This window comes from Manduca sexta, chromosome 25 (genome assembly GCF_014839805.1).
Source record: "Manduca sexta isolate Smith_Timp_Sample1 chromosome 25, JHU_Msex_v1.0, whole genome shotgun sequence".
In the NCBI taxonomy this organism is placed as follows: domain Eukaryota; kingdom Metazoa; phylum Arthropoda; class Insecta; order Lepidoptera; family Sphingidae; genus Manduca; species Manduca sexta.
Window position 1 is genome coordinate 5,873,923 of NC_051139.1, and position 20,639 is coordinate 5,894,561.

The 20,639-nt window shown below is 35.1% G+C and overlaps 1 protein-coding gene across 1 annotated transcript in view; it reads left to right on the forward strand.

Moving 5' to 3' along the window:
* Positions 1-12,516: 12,516 nt before the first annotated feature.
* Positions 12,517-20,639, forward strand: part of LOC115444992 (facilitated trehalose transporter Tret1) — a 28,815-nt gene continuing 20,692 nt past the window's right edge. Inside the window, exon 1 of the mRNA XM_030171026.2 lies at positions 12,517-12,996. Coding sequence (XP_030026886.2) covers positions 12,945-12,996 — 52 coding nt within the window. The 5' untranslated portion in view covers positions 12,517-12,944. The remainder of the gene's footprint in view (positions 12,997-20,639) is intronic.

Below are 20,639 nucleotides of genomic sequence, written 5' to 3' on the forward strand. Positions count from 1 at the left end.
AAATGTTACATAACAGAATTACGCTGTTGCATGTTTAACATTTGTGACGTCAGCAGTTATTGGCAGAGGAAGCGAGTGACGATACGTTCTTCTCGTGATTGTACTGTTTTTATTTTTCACGATAAGACGCATGTTGTATGACACATTTAAAAGAATGTAGCATAAACGCATACAGAACTTGGAGAATAGCATGATACAAACGACGAGGTGGCGCAGCTAAAAATATTTCGACAATTCTACTAGTTTCTAGTTTTTCAGCAGTTCAACACTTACTGCCAAGATTTAAAAACAATGCTAAATATTTCTATATACCAGTGTCGAGTGGTGAAATTTTCCGAAAAAGAACCTGACACAACATGTAGGTAGTGTACTAATATGTCGCACTTTTAATAAAATAATGACCCATTCCAAAATTGGCAATCAACCAATTTCTCTTTGCGACCTTTTAGTTTTTTCCCAATTTTTCATGCAGTAAGTTCCATTATTTACCTAATAAGCTCAATTTTATAGCAACTTCAAAAAAAAGGTAGCAATCAAAACACAGTTTTCCGACGACTGCCGCAAATTAACAATTTTGAAATAGGTCATTATTTTATTAAGAGTGCGATGCATGAATGCGGTCTGCGAATCGTTCTAATTATAATAATATTCTACATACATTTTACAAAAAGGAAAGCCGACAGGAATCTGGTTGTATGGACCCTTTGCCAATAATATACACTACTTCTAAAACCAATTAATGTAATTGGCAATTATAATATATCCTTAGCTAATTTAATTTTGCGGTACCACGCTATAATTCACTTTTCTAATAGATACTATCTGACAAACGATCCATTTTATGTTTTGGATTTTAAATATTTTTTTGGGTCTGGCAATTTCCTTTTGAACACAACGAATGAATAATTATTATTTTTACCTTGAATGCATAATCCTTTTAGGCTATTATTGAAGGCTATTTGGGCGTTTCTGATTATAATCAATAATCTTAATGTACCTGTTTATAAAGGTCATTTCACTATCAAGCCCAAGAACCACCCACTTTCTTTCCACAATATCATTAGGGTCACCAATCAGAAACCTATGATTATAATTAATTAAGTAAATCACTTTTAATAATATATAAATGCGCAAATATTCACAACCTTAAAATATATAGTGATTCATACTTTACTAATCTAATCATATAAGTACTCAACTAAATCTATACTATTATATAAAGCTGAAGAGTTTGTTTGCTTGTTTCTTCGAACGCGCTGATCTCAGAAACTACTGCTTTTAATTCAAAATCTTTTAAATGTTGGGTAGCCCATTTATCGAAGAAGGCATATATAACATCACGCTATGACCATCAATTAAAATGTTGCAAAAACGGGGAAAATGTATTTCTTTTGTGACCTTCCATTGTGTGTGTTGCGTAAACGGTTACAGTTATGCAACAATCATGTATGACGGAATTTTTCCCCTTAAAAAGTTCTAAAAAATATATTATAAAACAAAGTCCTCGCCCCATCTGTCTACCTGTCTGAACGCGAAAAACTCAAAGAGTACCCAGCGGATTTCGGAGAAATTTAGTATGGAGATAGTTTTTGACTCTGAGAAAGACATAGGCTACTTTCTATCCCAGGAAAATATATCGGAACGGAATCAGAACCATCATCCCGAAAAAAAATTAACGCGGGCGGAACTCCGAGAAAAAGCCAGTTTATTACGTATCTTAAATAATAAATTTACGCAGATCACAGTAATTTACAAAAGCATATCCATAGCCGCCAATTGGATCTAAGAATATACGTATGATTCAATGAAGTCTAAAAAGAAAAAATAAATCAATCAATCTCTTTCGATTGTTATCATGTTGCAGAACTACAAGGCGAATACACCCGCCCAGTTGTTCTCAAAATGCAAGTCACGAAAAGGTATTATCATTCACGCCATTATTTCATCACATCGCGCTCACGTGCTATCATGCAAAACTATATGCCTTTTTTACGAGGAAATCAAGTGATTTGATCAAGTGCGGGATCTTAAAGTTAAGATCCCGCATAATTCCGAGGAACCAAGGCGGGTATGACGAGGATGACAACACGCTGTGCACCTCGTCGTACCGACTAAAACCCCGCGTTGGCCTTCATCGACGCATTAGAGGCGGCTCCGGGGTATTTTTTACATTAGGCATTACCTCAGATGTGTACTGGAACAACCTCTGCGGTATACTGTGTAAACAATCCGTCGGTACATTGAACCCGGCTGGCGTCTACAACAGCGGCGAAGATTAGCGCACCAATTCATCCCATTTTAGAACGGACATACAGCCTCGAATATATATCCTATGACCCTGATGGGATCCCCATTAGTCGCCTTGTACGACAGGTAGGGTTGACCGTGGCGATATTCTTTCGGGCCTTCGTCCACAGGGCTGTAGCGCTGGGTCAGATGTCATCACCTCGGCGCCTCCTGCTTAGTTGGCGGCGGACGGGATCCGTTCGCTCTCCGTCCTACTCTGTGCTCTCCTTCTGTAAACATGCAACGCTCGCAGAAGAAGACCTTTCACGATTCCTTGCGACAGCAAGAGATCATGGTTGACAGACCATGGTGGCAACCGAAGTCGGCAGCGAGAGGTCTCTCTCGACCTCTAAGCAGAGAGCACTACGTTCTTCATCCCAGGATGGACATTCCTCAAGTGTGTGCTGAGCCGTATCCTCGCGACAGTTAACACAATGATAGCACACGGTAGTTTCTTCCTTCCCAATCCGACACAGGTATGAACCAAAACAGCTGTGATCTGACACCTGTGTCAGACGGAATGTAGGAGTACCGTGACGCCTATCCATGCAATGGGCGAGGACAGGGCGGCAACGGTTGCAGCAATAGTTCGCGTGCCTGCGCTTGGGCTCTTCAGCCTGGGTATCCACTCCGCCACGGCCAGCTTACGGACCGAGGCTAAGTAAGCCTCAATCTCTTTTGGAGCTGGTCTCTCTCTCTCTGAGAAAAGCTCTCTTTCCGCCAGTGACAGGCGGACGCGAGAAATGCAAAACTATATGTCTAGATTCCTTAAACATCGAGTCGGTGTTCTTGGGATTCGTTACGTAACATAGGGCTAAATAAGGCTACATACAAAAACTTTACCTACATTGAAAGGATCGTATACGGTGAACATTTATTATACAAAGCCATTAATACCCAGCAACATTGTCCCTATCGCAATATATTCGTCACTCATTTATAACGTGTGACTCAAATATTAGTACTAATTGATTGATATTAAATATAGCTAATAAGGCGTAGCGTAGACGCTGTCAACTTGTCGAAGAACACTTCACTAATATGAGACTGACAGTTGAAACTCGGAATATAAACATTGACTCGCTTGCCAAGATATACTTCTAATCAGAGGCTATGATGTATGACGCGTGGGGCAGCCATTGTTGGCGTCGCTTAGAAATCGGCGCCAGGTTTAAATATTTGGCTATTGTTTTGCCACATTCGTAATAATGACGCATTCATAAGTAATTTGTAATTGAAGATTCAACTAAGGAAAGGTCGTCAGAAATGCAGAATTTCGTTTAACGTCAGCAAAGGGCCAAAAGGTGAGTATATCGAGTGGCCTCTTTCTACCCTCTTGGGACAAGTGGGTATTTATTAAGCGGCCTTAACAGCCAAAATGTCGAATTATCTAAAATGGTAACCCAATTCCCGAACGGACTTAAATAAATCCTACCAATATTATAAATGAGAAAGATTGTGAGGATGGATGTATGTTTGTTCCTCCTTCACGAAAAAACTACTGAATGGATTTAGATGAAACTTTACAGTAATGTTAATTTTAATACATCAGAATAAAACATAGGGTGCAATTTATAATGATTTTGTGTAATTTGGTCATAATATAACGATACATATCAAGTAAGTGGCAAAAAAAATTACCCCGGAAAACTCCTTCACGCGGGCAAAGCCGTGAACCAAATTTAGTAATATAAAAATTTTAAATGACAATGTGTAGTCCCATCATTATATTGACATTATCTATGTGGGCGTGTACGTTTCACGTCACAGATTCTGTTTATACACACTCAAGCTACAGAACAATGGCAACACGAATATACACAGAACTAGTACAAAGGCCTGTCCACAACTAATGCATTGCGGTTTAATTTTAAATATTTTTACCCAAATATTTTCGGTCTCAAATACCCAGGGGTTTAAATCATTTCAGCCGGGAATCGTCCACTGCTGGACATAGGCCTCCTCCATTGAGCGCCACAGGGACCGGTTCTGGGCCGCCCTCATCCATCGGACTCCGGCGACCCTCACCAGATCGTCGGCCCATTTCGTGGGGGGCCTGCCTAAGCTGCGTCTCCCGGAAAAAATCAGAGAAAACTCTAAATGGTTGAGATTTAACTTGTCATTCATAAAAAAATATTGATTATACCTATAGATATTTTATATGCACATATACTTTGATATGCATACACAAATTATACCATTAAACACACACGCTATTCTTCTATTATCAATCACCGACGCATTTTCATAGAATGGTTTCAGACGCGACGGTCGCTGTCAGGCGAACGACTTGCATGTCTTGATTAGATCTGTATACATAAATCACTTCTATATCTTTTTAACATTGCGGTACAAAAACATTACAAAAATAGTCGTTTATTATAAAGGTTTTTTTAATGTCACTAGGCGTAGATAAGCCTTTTGTATATCAATGGAACTGAAAACTCCAAGCATATAAATAGTGTTTAACAACGCATGTTCGCGGGACAAACTTGGTTGCGAGAGTTTTAAGTAAAAACAAAAGTTCGGTCACCTTTTTTCACGGGAAGCCATCTATACTCGTTTCGATCTAGTTACTTTATATTTTACTCGAGGACCGCTTGCACTTTACACATACATACACACGCACGCTCTTACAAAAACCTTGTCGTATGCAAATTAACAATTACCGTTACTGTTATGATGTTAGTTTATCTTGCTTTGATGACTCAGTAAGTAATAATGAGCTATTCATACAACTCGGCAAATTTAAATTGATTTATAACAGACTTATTATTTCTTGCCAATTTTAGCGATGACCGCACGCTGATAAAGTATGGAAGGCACGGCTTGATAGAAAAGCTGAAAATGAGGGCAAAGTGTAAGATATTAAGATTACAACTCTAGGATTACTTACCAGCAAACCACAGTTGCATAATTTTAATCTACTAATTTGTGTATTACAAGTAGATACGTATCATTTAATCCTAAAACAATAATTTACACTGTTCACATTTGAAATCAAGTATTGCGATGTAAGAACCATACAAGTATCGCACTAATCAAATATTACGGTAAAGCTCAGAAGTATGAGTCAAAAGGTCGTAAATCTACATGATAGAGAAAATGTCTACCGCTTCACAGTTTCTCTTTTAAATGCTATGATTGTTTTAACTTATTTTATTATCTGATTATAGCACAAAATTTAAGATGATTAAACCAAAATTAACTGATAAAAATGAATGCAAGATAAGTTTTTCGACGCACGTAGGTTACATTATAACGTAAATAATGAAGTTGACCCCAATTTAAAGTCGCACGAATTTGAAAATACACGGCCCGCGCAAAACGCGTAAGTGTGACGCACTCACACACACAATGTACCTGCACACACACGGGGATGCCAACAATTCGTACATTGGCATTTGGCTCACACTGGCGCGTCGCAGGTGGCGGTGTGCGGTGCGACTTCACGCGGTGCGCGCCTGATCAATGTCCACATTCCGACGTGCCTCAAGCTGCCGACCGCCGACTCACGCGAAACTATACATGAGATTTTTTTGACGAATTGATGATCTCAATTAACTCGATATCTTATTTACAGATAGGTCACGTGGGGAAGATAATTGCTTTTTTTACCTGTACACGTACAGGAAATGTTTAAATTTTATAACGAAAATCTTGAAAAGGTACCAATTCTAAGCGATGACAACAAACTGTGTGATGACTATTATGACTGTATAAATAGCTCTAGTGAATCTATCGTTTTTTATTTACGTACTACTTGTTTCACTGTGTGATTAAAAGGCATAAATGGAACAAGAGGACTTTTATTTTATTAAACTCATAAATACATTCTAAGCTTTGTATAGCGACATAAATATGCTTTACTATAAATAGTAAATTGACATATAAATAGTTTAAACACATAACAATGTTAACAGGTACTCGCTTAATGCGTCTGCCAATTAGTAAAGATTTATCATCTATTAGGCACGTGTGCTTGATAGTTTTATCCGTGCATAGATGATCCCTAATTGCCCAAACGATGAATCAATATTAAGACTTGTAGGTTAGCAACAACTCGAATATAAAAGAGCCTATTGCCATCAAATGGGTTCGTATTGTGAACACCTGTTTGCTTTAAAGAGCACGTGAAAATGGTAATCTTAATTGGATATATAAAATGCAAATTAGTTACGAAAATCAAATGATAAAAATATTATAACATAATGAATTGTGGCCACAAGGCTATTAAGTAATAAATTTGTAACAATATGGCGTAAAAATATACAAAAGGAAAACAGGTCCAAGTGCAAAAGACACAAGAAGATGATATAACAAATATCTATACAAAACCCGAACCGGAGAAATGAAAATTCTTTTTTATCGGTCCCCAGTTGCGAGAATGTTTATATCAAAATATTACTACGTACTTAACACTTCTATGTGCTGGGGATTATATAATATTATTATTCATTTTTCATGTACTGTGTCTCTTCTTTATAACTTGATTCGAAGTAGGCGACAAATACAATGGATTATTGGTGTCCTGCAGCTCGGAGGTATCATCAGCACGCTGCCATTCCGTCTACACACAGGACTTTATATATTTTCAACTCATCAACACTATATGATATTAAATTCTAACACAATAAAGGGAATACTATTTATAATATTGCTATCTTAATTTTACTTTTAGTTTCTCTTATTTACAAGTGACTAGTAGAAACTTGTACGAAATAAATAATTGCATTTTATTTCAGTTCACGGCAAACAATTGTTAAGAAGTATAAAATGTAAGTATTACATAAACTGACCGTCAAAATTTATATAGATGCATGTATTATTAATATGTTCTACGTATTTGTACAATTGGAACTCACTGACTCACTTTTGAAACGAGTCGAACAATAATCCATGTCATGCACAATAAAATGATACCCATTTAAAAAACATGCAATTATTACAAAATATGATTGTACTTTGAACAGTCACGTGGTGTGCACTCATAATTAGTCATAAAGGACCGATAATCAAAATAATATACGAAATGTAATGTCTTATATGTATTTATCTTTACCTTTAAACAAGCCGATAGCATAATTTTTAGGGAATACTTAACAAAAAAATAGATATGACACAGCTCCGAATGATGTCCAGAGGTGACAATGAAATGAAATCAAGTGACTGCGTGGCACTCCACTGCGCTCGTCACCGTGGGACATAATTTTACGCCTCATAATAACCAATAATTACGCTGGCTACAATGTCCATCAAACCAGAACACAACAATGAGAACACTCTACCTACATACCCTAACGGCCCCTCACATGGGAAAAACCTATTATAAGTCCTCTACTCTATCAGCTGATTGTATATATAGGTAATTTTTGTACTAAAGTACACATATTTCTTTTATTAATTATTAATCTGATTACATAGACTCGTTTGGTATTTTGTATAGTATGGCCCAACCAGGTTTTCCGTGGAGCTTAATAGATAAAACTTTCGCAAGGGAGCTTTCAGTGCACTTATACTTAAATATTTCTTCACACGGCGCTACGGATAATCAGTTATCTTGTTAATCCTGCTAACATAATGTGAAAGTTTGCAAAAATGGTATACTGACGGTAGGTCTCTCATATGTGAGAGTTTGGGTTTGGGTTTGGGTTTGGGTTTGGGTTTAGGTTTGGGTTTGGGTTTGGGTAGATACCATTGCAATGTCTTATTTCTGCCGCCAAGCAACAGTGTGTAGTCACTGTCTTGTTCTGGTTTGAAGAACATTGTAATGTAACTACTGCACATAATACGACTTAACATCTCATGTCTCAGGATGGCGAGCACAGTGGAATACCAAATAACACTTTGTAATTCAAGGTGTTGGATGGTGTTTTTACTGCTTATGGGCGGTCGTATCGTTTACGATTAGGCGAAAGGCAAGGTCATCTCGTCATACAGAGCAAAAAAATATATTTTTTTAAGGCTCCTCCCCCAGAAAACAGCCATGAAAAATTGTTGAAGTCATAAAGATTTACGAATAATCACATAAAGCATACATTTTAGGTCTTTTAAAATTTTAAACTACCACAATATTCCTTTTTATATTGTCAACCTAATAGTGTCGGTTGTAAATAAAATGATGTGTACTTTAGGAAGAAATGCACAGAATAACTAATTTTAGTAGCATTTTCATCATGAAATTACCAACAATATCTCATAAATATTTATAATAAGTACAGAAAAATATTTTTATATTTTTCTGTACTTATTATAAATTTCCAAAAGATAGCTTTAATACTGTTAGCGCGCCATTTTGATAGGGGAAGGGCCTTAATGTTTCAAAGTGGTAGAAACACGCTGTACAGAACACGCTGGTAATACCATAAACCTTTAAGAGACATGCAGAATGTAAGGAGATATTTTCAGACTCCATCAATCTTGAGTCTCTACTAAACCTTACAGCAAAGCCAACAAAAATCGCTCTTTTGTAACATTAACCGTCGCGTTGTCATATATTATAGCAGCCATAGCATAGTTGGGAGTGGGACAGATTCAAAATCAGGGGACGCACCTGTGAATTTACTTTTAGTTGTGTGTGTGAATTATCCCTTGCTTTAACTGTAAAGGAAACAATCAGTTATTGACGCAGAATTATCGCCGTTTTAATGAATCTACTGGCATATGTGCCAAGAATTAGATCTAGATATCAAATATGTGTACAGGTGTCAAGTACTTACCTCCTCAACTGACCCAGCCCATTCTTGTCGACGAACCGATGTATCACTGTACGTAAAAGATAACTCGAGTAATCGCGACAGGTCTGATCACCGCCTGCATTTATCATCCATAGATTTAACCAGAATCATGAATTCGAGGTGTGGAGTGCACGTGTATATGCTGTGCACCACGTTTCCATCATAATCAGACGATGACTAAACAGGTAACATTCCCTTTATCTATTTTATCTTATAATTACTCTATAATCGGATTTACTGGCGCAATTATAGTTTTATACTTTGTACGACAAACGACGGCGCAATTAAAATTCATCATTCACATTTCTTCGTTGAGATAAGATTTGATATCGTTTATCTTAACGTCAGCAACCACACACCCACCACCTTGTTGGAATTAAAAAATGTTAAACAACACACTATATGTTGAGTAAATGACAGTACCAGAGGGGTTAATCAAGCGCCCAAACTTTATAGTAACGGCAAAAGCGTGAATTACTCGTCTTTGCAATTATATACATAAAAAATAAAATAACGGATTTACCATTGTGTGCCTCTGAATTAATTTAGCCTTAAAGAATGAATAAAAGATAGCCATAAAGAATACACAATATAGGAATCATCACACCAATTGTCAGGTCACCATTTTGTACAACTATTTACGAGAGGACCAAATGTTCATATAAAGGTAATTTAGCCTTAACCTAGCCTTTAGTACCTTCCAAAACCTTTTAAAACAACGCTCTACATACCAATAAACTGCACTTTTTTTATACGGACTTAGCAAATTGACCCCACTACACCTAATGGTAAATAGAGTAGGGTACCCCTCAACAGTCGACACAATTATACATTTCTGTTGGAACCGGATGCACTCAGGCTGAATCCGGAACACGACACACCTACGTGGGCCACTATGGCGAGTCCTGACACCTTGTGTACGGTGGTTGCTATCCTGGCGGATATAAAATACATACTACCACCAACAAAAAAAAACACTTATCATGATGACTCAATGTTAAGTCTAATCACAACAAGGTTTGCACCTTGTTGCTTGACGATAGAAATAGAAGGAACGATCATCACAAAGGGACTCTCGTATGCCAGAGAACTACTGGCTAGTAAAAAATTATATAATCAGCAAACTTGGAACCAACTTTGGAACTTTAAAGCAGCTGAATCCTATAACCGACCTAACCCTAAATCTTCTCCTTACTTATTATACGTTTGGAGCACACTAAAACTGGAATTTATTTGAACTAATTTTCGGATTCTATCGCGGTTTTAGTATTTTATTTTCTCCCGACGTTTCAATGTCTAACATTCGCGTAAACATAATAAATCATTATTGAATTTATTTATTTAAAAATCGAATATAAGTTTCCAGTGAAGGTACCTCAAAAGACTTATATGATAATTAATATTGAACAAAAACAACTCAGGACAATAAATTATTGTAGGTACATAATAATTTGTATGACTTAGATACATATAAACATGATGTAATCAACAATTTGCTGTGTCATCTGAAATTTGACTTTCTTTGTCACGCCCATAGATTTTTGATCATGTAACGATATTTATCTTTTTGATATGTGTGTGTTCTAAGGATAAATCTATGATGGATGCGATGACGTTGGTTCCGTAACATTCTGTTTTTTAGTTATAATATGTATAAATTATACGGATTTCTTTATCGCCAGCTGTTTTATTATCAAGTTGAATAATCAGCGCGTGCACGCAGACTCCGGCGCAAAGCTAAAGAAATGTTTCTTCCGCATTCAGTCATGTCGGCGGTCTTGTTGTTTCTAATTGTTTCTCGCTAGTAGCATAGTGTCCAAACGTTTCGAACTTGTTTATTGTCTAGGTAATTTGTTAAACTTGTTCGTTGTTGACGTTCAATAGTTCGATGTACAGTTTTTAACTTTGCAACAATAGCATCAGAAGGGTCCATATGACCCGATTCCTGCCGCCTTCCCTTTCTAACTTATGTTAAATCTACCCATTATTGGAACAATTTGATTTGCAGATCGCATTTATGCATATTAGTAGTACCTATAAGTCGGGTTCCCTTAGGAAAATGTTACCCTTCGCCATTGGTAACCATATACATAAATTGTATTATCAGTTGTAAAATCACCTTACTCGCGGAAATCTGCTAAATATAGTTCCGTTCATGGTATCTGTCTAGTATATCACGTTATATAAAAAAGACAGGCTACACGCATGAATATCATTATAATACATCAACATAAATTATAATTTATCTTACCCCTTACTTAATTCTGTATATCCATAAAAGTTTAATATATAGTAGTAATTATTATGTTTGTATAGATGTCAAGATAAATTGCCAAAGTATCAAACTCTACGTGCTGGTTGAATTATATTATCAATTATGTCCAAAATTAAAAACCATACGTTTTAGGTTAATACTAATTTTAAACATTTAAAAATGTCTATATGCTTATAAGAGCTATTTTATCTTGTATACTAACTATATAGATAAATAACTCTTTAAATTGCTAATCAGGTGAAAAAACGGTTTGTACACTAAAATTATCGACAAAATTTATATTTCAAATAATAAAAAACCTTAGCAAAGGTTTTACAATGGTTTCACATAAATACATAAACTCCGGTTATCTACTTTCTTGATTAAGGCCCTCCTCCGAGCAAACCTTAAACATTCATTCTATACATTTACAGTGCATAGACACGTACAATACGCAAATATTTACGAATTTGCTTCAAAACATCAATTTTAGGTCTGTTTTTGAACATTTTAAATTACCAAAAATCATTTTTTATAAAATTATTTATCTCATAGTATTGGTTGCAAATTAATAGAATATGCACAACAAAATTTTAGTAGTAATGACATTAATGAAACAATATCCTCATTATAAAAAAAATAATAACCAAATGAATGATAAAATATTGTAACATTATGGTGTTAAAATTTATTCTCTATGTATTACAAATGTTTAATAGCTTGTAAAAATATGGTTAGCGAGCCGTTTTGGTTGGTGTAGGGCCTTAAAAAATTGTGGAAGGTGTGTATGACTCATTTTTTAAGGGGAAACTCTATCTACACCAAAGTCACAATTTCTTTTCCACTCAAGAAAATATTCATAGGTTCGGAGCAAAGTGATTGACAAGAAGTGAGAAAACGTAAGAAAGTTAATTCGGATTCTGGACGCATCATCGGGTTAACAGGTCAATCTCTCGGTTGATGTATCGAGAAATGCTAATAAAACTAGTCTCGTGCATAACACGGTTCAAACGATTGTCGGTATTATTTTCGCTGTATAACATCTAAAAATACATTTGTCTCTACAAATATTGTGTGGCGGTGCGGCGCGGTGGTGTGCGGCGGCAGTGTCGCGCGTGGCGGTGCACGCACGCGGCTTACTGCTCACGGCTCACGCTTGCGTCTCGCCGCCGTTATCGACCTTCTTGTTATCTCAACAAGAGCTACTCGACCGGCCGATAAACAAGGAGCAAAAGCGTGCGCCCGCGCCGTTTTGCTTCATTCCATTCCACTCGGTGCTTTGCGATTAGTTCGTCCGGCTCGCTCGCAAGCCGCTCCGCTCCGACTCGTTTCGTTCAGTTACTCACTCGTCGCCGTCGCGCCGTCACGAAACGCACGCGTTTTTCTCGCATCATGAACCAGCAAGCCAACAACACATAAACCTTCCAAAATGAAGCCCAATCGGTTATAACGTTTCGTTATTAAATCCCCAATTATTATTAGTTCGAATATATTATATTGTGATATTTAGTTAGTTCTCCAATATTGTTATTATTTATAACCATTACGATGGATTCGAATTATTTTGTTTAGTATATTTCTCTTTAATATTAAATTCAGTGCTCAAGTCAATCTCATTCCAAAACGCGCAGTAATTAAAAGTAAACAGTAATATTACAAGAATTGCAATGACAGCCAAAACTCGTTCACATTGGAAGGAATATGGAACAGCACTATGTGGTGAGTACATTTTCTAACCTATCATGCGGTGTGGGGCACCCATGTGTCGCGACTCGCGCCGAGCGCCGCCGGCTGCTCGCGACCTGCTCATTGGAATCTCATTTATTCACTTCATACATTCTTCATCGCTTTTTTTCACTAAAAAATCATTGGGTAACCTCAAAAGTGTCATTTAGAGTAAATCGTCGCACCCTGAGTTGCGCCCTTGTGTCTAAATGTGCGTAATATGTAAACATATCGGGCAGACACGTCACTAACACGCTTCTGCCAATGCCCTGTGTCGCTCTCTGTAAATAACTCATAATGCCAATAAATCTTACGTACCTACATACTATGAGTACCTACATACTATAAAAATTGTTTAAATATTAATTTTGCGACATCATTTCCATACCATTAATGACACGAAATAAAAAGTTATCTTTATTGTTCTATATGCGTCAACTGTTTTCTCCATAAACATATGCAATGCATGTATGTAGTTATCATATCCTTGATACTTGTATTGTAAACGTTTATTTATATTTTTTAAGTAAAAACCTATAGGTAGTCGATGCACATTATATAGGCGCGCAGCTCACGTTCAGGTCACGTGTCGAGAATCTCACCTAATAAAATTCCCGTTATTTAGTACCGAATGCTGTGATCAGCGTTATATTTTTTAAGATATCCTGTTTTTCAATAACGTACAGCGGCAAAGGAGACATCATCCTTAGACAGGATTTCTTTCTACACAATATACTTATTGCTTATATATCATCTTCATACATTTTCTATTTTCTATTAGCGCTATCGATTGTAGAAAAGTATTTTAACTAAGGCCCCAAAAATCAAGTCACCGGCTAAAGAAACTTCTTCTCACTGCCCAGTAAACTAAAGTAAACACGTCTAGAACTTACATCAGCCTCTGAGCTTTACAAGTATACTTCAACTAAAAAGAGATAAGCGACATTTGCAGGCTCAATCTTTGTCTGACGAAAGACCTATTACTGGTTTATTTCTTGTTTACCTACCGTGAAAGTGTTAAAACAGTGGACTGTCTCATATTAATAATTAATAACATAAAATGATGTGCTTTGAAGAGCACCGTCTTATGAGATTAAGGGCCTATTCATAATTTTCAACTAAATTTGACATTAAACAGCTAAAGCAGATATTACTCATTTTATTACCATTCATTTGGACGCATATATTAGTGTATGATATTTATATTTGGTCGATTTATATTTACATGAAGAGTAGCATTTACTTAGAAATTATGAAACAGTAACTACATTATGTCAATTTAATATTCTCAAATAAAAAAAATCCATGTTATCAACTTGATTAAAATTTTAAACGATTAATGAACTTTTGGTAGTCTTTATTCATACTCTTCGTACATACACAGCATAAAACTTTTTTCTATTTATTGGTAGGCAGAGATATCCATGGCACCCATATTAGTCATACTCTAGAAACGTATCAAATGTAGGTACTATTAAGAGTCTTTAAGTAATAACCGACGTAATAATAACGCTGGCATCCTGCATCAACAAGTTAATTTCCTGCAATTCCTTGTAAATATTTAACATCTATCGAACTATTTATTCCTTGCATTGACGTAGAGTGCAAGTGTAACAAGATACGAAAGTAAACGACATTCCCAGAAATTACGTAATACAGCACTATAATTTAATTAATTACCTTTGGTATGCATATACGGTTCCTTATTGTCTGTCAACAAAAGTGTTATTGCATAGATCTTTGCTTTTAAAGCGACCATTTTGATTAGTTTGATGCCTTTCCCTTTAAATACCCGAAAGTCCCCAGGTCTAGGATATATATTTTAATATTTATATTTCCACCCATAATTTATTAATTAGTTATAATATGCAATTAAGAACCAGATCTCTTAATGGCTGTGAAGGTTAACTATACCTTATAATACACGTGGTCATTGCGAGCATTGCAACGCGGTCTACCGGAACAAAATTGTATGAGTTAACATTAATGCGCGCAATTGCCCTATTTAAAAAAACCCATTAATTACCATCATTGTCTCAATGGTTTAGTTGTGAGTGTCAATGCTGAGGTCTCGGTTTCGAACCCAGTGATATTGGGTTTTTCTACTCAGCATCAAATCGGGGTCTGAAATTTGTGCCTGAAATGGCCATAGGCGCGCCCCCTATCACATCATGAGACGGAAATACACACGTCGGAAAGTGGGTACATAAGTTACGCCTTCGGGTATAAAAAGCGTGGTTTGTGTGAATTAATTATCATTACTCGTGTAGAATAGAAACGACGGGTAAAACCAAACAACTTCAATACTACACTTCCTTCCTTAAACATAAACAGTATCTCGGAATTTAGATAATTGCAGAAACTTGGCGCCATTAAAAAACATGAGCACATTCGTTCGCGATGTAACCTACGTTTAATGAAGAAATTTGTTGAAAAATTTTTGTTGTTGTTTGTTTAAAAATGTTTAATAAGAATCTTTATACAAATAATGTGAGATATCGGTACTTACGAAATATGTAAGTTTTATGGAAAAATTTAAAGATATAAACCACAAATATATTACTTGTGTCGCTTTGCGCGAAGGTTATGTAGGTTATCGGCCGTCTCACATGATCGTTACTGTATTATAGAATTCACTGACAAACAAAAAACCATTTCTTCATCCTTAAATTTTTTGTAAAACTAAATTGTTAGCGACCTTATCTTAATTGTCATAAATATTATATTCCAAAAATCAAATATACTTCTTTATTTATAACACCGGATAGATACTTTATATAAATAAAAGATCCTATGCTTATTCAATTCGGTAGCTAATTTTATAGTATAAAAGCGGGATTATCCGTCATTACTTTAAATCAATCAAACGCACAATAGAAGTGGAACACTTCAGTGATGTCTCAATTGTTTTAGGCTTAGAATCAGATAGACTACTTGAGATATCAATAATGGTGAGAAAATTTTAGTCAGAAAGTGTCACTTGCGTTCGTTTTGTTTTTAAACTATTTAAAAAAAAAGAATGAGGTTCTCAATGTGACGTATATTTTTTAAGTTTGTTACTTTCGGAACTCAGTCATTTATCAAACGATTTAAAAAAATATTTTTATTTGGTTTCTATATAGTCTCAGAATGTTTTCAAAATAGGTTCGGTAGTTTGGTTTTTAAATCAAAATAACTAAAATAAGTATGACGTCCAAGTAATTGAAATTGCTAATTATGCTTTCCTGTGACTTTTTAGTCGTTTTTGCGTTGGGTTTGGTTGAATCAACTTCTTTACATTGATAGTAAGGTAGATAAAATACATGAACAATTATTACACGAAAACAATGTTTAATTTTAATAAGCCACCGACTCCAAAACTTGCCAACCAGTATATAGTTAGTGTTAAATTATTTTTTGTTGTTAGTGCTTTTGTAGGCGGTATAATTTTTTGTTATCTACAGTTTTGTATACTAAAAAAAACATAATTATCTTCACACGTTAAACACGTTTACAATTACACACGAATGATAGGTATTAAATAATTTGTTTTGAATATTTAACCATAATTAGTAATGTTGACGCATTAAATAATCAGTAACTTATCATTAAAACTCAATAAAACGCATACAACTGATATTATGTAATTTTCCATACAAATTGCTCCAAAGATATTCGTCGTTATGCGTTCCAGGAATTCGGTACCCTCAGGTACAAAAGCGGAAGAAAAGGAATTCAATGTGAACCCTTATAATGTTCCCACTAACAATGCAAGCCACAATGTGTTGCAAAAGCAAACCCATTCCAGCAATTCTTTTCTGTTTCACAATTCCTTACGAATGCGAGATACATAAATGTGCATAAATTATTGAGAATGTGCATTTAAATTTACGTAATTAAATAATTATTCTTAAACTTATATTGTTTCAAATAAATGTATCAAAGTTGTACAACGGCTTTTATCCTTCGGATTAATTTAGCTAAGAGTATAAATAATTTGCGTTTTTTATTTAAAAAATATATATTACGTAGCAAATAGTATTTTTGCGAATAAATAAATCTAATTCTAAAAAAGAATAATATATTTATCCTCGCACACAAGATTGGTATCTCGAGTGATTCTGTAATCCTTAGTTGATGTAATTTTGTGTTCGACTGCGGCTTCAAAACTTTAAAACCGTAATTCGCTGTACTGATACTGATCTCTCAAAACATGTTTTAAGTAATGACGATTCGAAAAACATTGCCTTTTAACAATTTATGCGTACATTATGCGTTGTGGAAAAATATCGGATTATTCACATTCGACCTCAATTAAAAGGATAAGGTTGATTCTACCTTACACATCTAAAATCACTCCTTTTAGGCCTAAGGCATAGCAATAACGCATTTAGTGTAGCCGCTGTTCGCCATTTTATTTCGGGACAGACAAATCGAGCCATGTCGGACGCAAATTCTAGACTCCAGGCTGATACTGAGCAGGAAAACTCAATATCACACAACTATCTAGGTATTACTTTAAAAAATGTCCTCGATAGTGAAATAAATGACGTTGCTTATTTTAATCGTGTTAAAGCAATAAATCTAACAGTTTTGCGTCGCAAAAGGTTGATCTTCATTTAATCATAATTATTGATTTGAATATACTGCGATTACATGGTTTAGTTACAAGATTCTTTTCAAACATATACATATGCTTTATTATAAATGATAATATGAATTTAAATAATATTACTAAATGATTCCCGAACATAAGTGTGTTATATTTCACTTTTTTTATAGAAATCGTCCCGTTTTATCGTATTTTCGACTTTTAATAATTTGTTTTTCACAATACATCATGATAAATATAATTGACGATTTATTAAAAACAATAACGTAGTCACATTTCCATTAGCGTTATGTATTGCGTAAACATCTATGACCCATACATCATAATACTATAATTCCAAGAAGAAAAACTAAATAGTTTAAATTACAATCATCTTACATTTAAGTCTAATTACTTTTGACAATTCTTACCGAGATTCTGCCCGCGTGTAAATCCTTTACGGAAAAGTCCATCTGACAGATGTTCTGGATAAAAACAGCCTCTAAATAATAATGTTAAATTTAATTTAGCGGATTTTTCGCTAGCATCTAATAAATATGCGAACTTACTAACATCGTATGTAATTCATCGTACGTACGTTTATGATATTAAAAATAAATATTCAGTCAATTTGAGATCCTTACAATTGCATAAAGGAAGTTTTAATTTACATTCGTTCTTTCTCTCCGCTATTACAAAGTCGCGTCACACTGTAATGCAGTAATTAAATCTATGTAAATAAACCTTAATTATATGTATACATGACTAAGTCTGTGACAAAATCATACAAACGGCGATAATGAGTGACGTGCTAGCAACAGTAAGTAGTGACGTGTCGTTTTATGCAAAGAGTTTTATGGAAAAATGTCTTGGAAATTTACCAGTGAATGATTTAGGGCATGTTTCACAAGGTACAGGCACATTTCATCTAATCCAACCTATTAAACAGCCAGAGTAGACATTATCTGATTAGTATTTAGTTGAAACAAGAATTTGCTCGCGACTACGCCCAGGTGAAGTTCCTTGGCTGGAATAAGTTGTGTATATTATGGTATTTCAGGATGTGGTCTATATATCTGCCAAATTAATCCAAATATGTTAATCGTTTCCTGCATTTACTTATAAGAAACATCAGACATCTTTCACAAATTTGAAATTAAACAATTTTACGAATTTTATCGAGGTTTTTTAAATTAGGTATAATTTTCTCTCGTTTCGAAGAGTTAGCAGCCTTGTTGTCATGGGGCGGATAGAGGCCTTGTTTTGAATATTGTAAAATGTAGGTAGATATTGTAACTTTGACTTTTCGTATAACGCAACACCTTAAGATAATACAGTTGACACAATGCCTTTCTTGTTTGCAATTGCTATATTATTTTATAAAGAGCTTCAGTGAAACAGACGCACAATGATTAATCAAGAAATCCGACTATACATTAGAGTCTTAGCAACTATAAGTGACATATTATTAATTTTGTTCCAGCTTGCAACATATTGTCTGTTTTTATTTGAATTTCAGCGTCCCGCCGTTTACCCTTTTCGAGGACAGACTTGTATCACAAAACAGTTTTCACCAACCATTTTCAGTCCCAAGTTATAGCGAACTCATTATGGGTATGATTTCAAACATTATTAGCCCGGATAAAGCTGGTCAGAAAAATCCAAAATCACGTTATTTAATAATAGTCTTTATTCCAATCAGTGGCGGCCCTAAACGATGCGGGGCCCCAGGCGAAATAAAAAAAAACAGACGCGAGGCCCCGGGCAGAGTAAAAAAACGTTCCCCTGTTTTAACAGGGTCCGCGCGAGGCCTCTGTAAGCGCGAGGCCCCGGGCGGTTGCCCGGTTCGCCTCCCCCAAAAGCCGCCTCTGATTCCAATAGTCTACGCTATATTGATTTTCATCAACGTAGTGTCACTCCCACACCTAAGCCGCTACATCTCGTTTTTCAAAATCTCTCGAACCGTTATTAAAATTAACCGAAAATATACATAAACGGCGATAGCCTAGTTGAGTGTGGAACGGACTGCTGAGACCTCTGATTTTTCTAAAATGATGTATGTCTTTGTGCTTTAACGGTGAAGGAAAACATCGTGAGGAAACCTGCATACCTGAGAAATTCTCTATAGGAATTTTGGTTGAAGTCTACCAAAGCGTGGTGAACTAAGGCCTATTCCCTCTCAGTAGAAGACCAGGCTCGTGCCCAGCAGTAGGACAGTATATACAGGACTGAAATTATTATATTATTTAACCATTTTTGTATATCAAATTAATCACTTAATTTTCAAAGAACTACACGGTAATAAATATTTTTGTCTTATGAATAAGCCGTCTAAGTACTTATAAGCTTATGCTATAAATAAGTCTTAAAGGTTTGTTCATTCAATTTGTTTGTTAGGTTTCCAGGATAATGATAAATAAGGCGTATTCATTTATTCACAATCAATATTTATTAATAGATGAGTATGTACATCCGTATACATATTATTTATTACCTGATAATATATTAATCGATAGTGCATTAGGAGAATCCTATAGTAAACACAAAGAGATTATAACATTATTGTAATGATAAATTTATAGGTTCGTACATTGTATGTGCAAAATGGAACAAGGACCAACCAACCCTTAAAAGATGCCTAACAGTCTTGAAATTTGAAATGAATATCTTTAGAAATTGTACAGATAAATAGCTTGATTAAAACATAAAAGAAACTGCTGCGACGATGTCTTCTAAAGTGAAAGTTTATTTTGCTGACTAGATTTATTTATTGCCAACTCACAACTCTATGCAGACAAATAGTATATCTTGAATATTTATTAATTTCATTGTAATATGTAACTTTTATTCTAATTCAGACTTATAAATAACTGTATATTTATTTGTACTGTATGAAATTGACCTTCTTTATGCATAATTAAAATTATAATCACCATAAATGCCACATGGTATGTAAAATAGACATATAATCATCATAGACTGAACCTTGTTCTATAACATATATAGTTCTAATTAGAACTTGGCCATGGAAGAAATTACTACAGTTTAAATATTTACGCACATAACA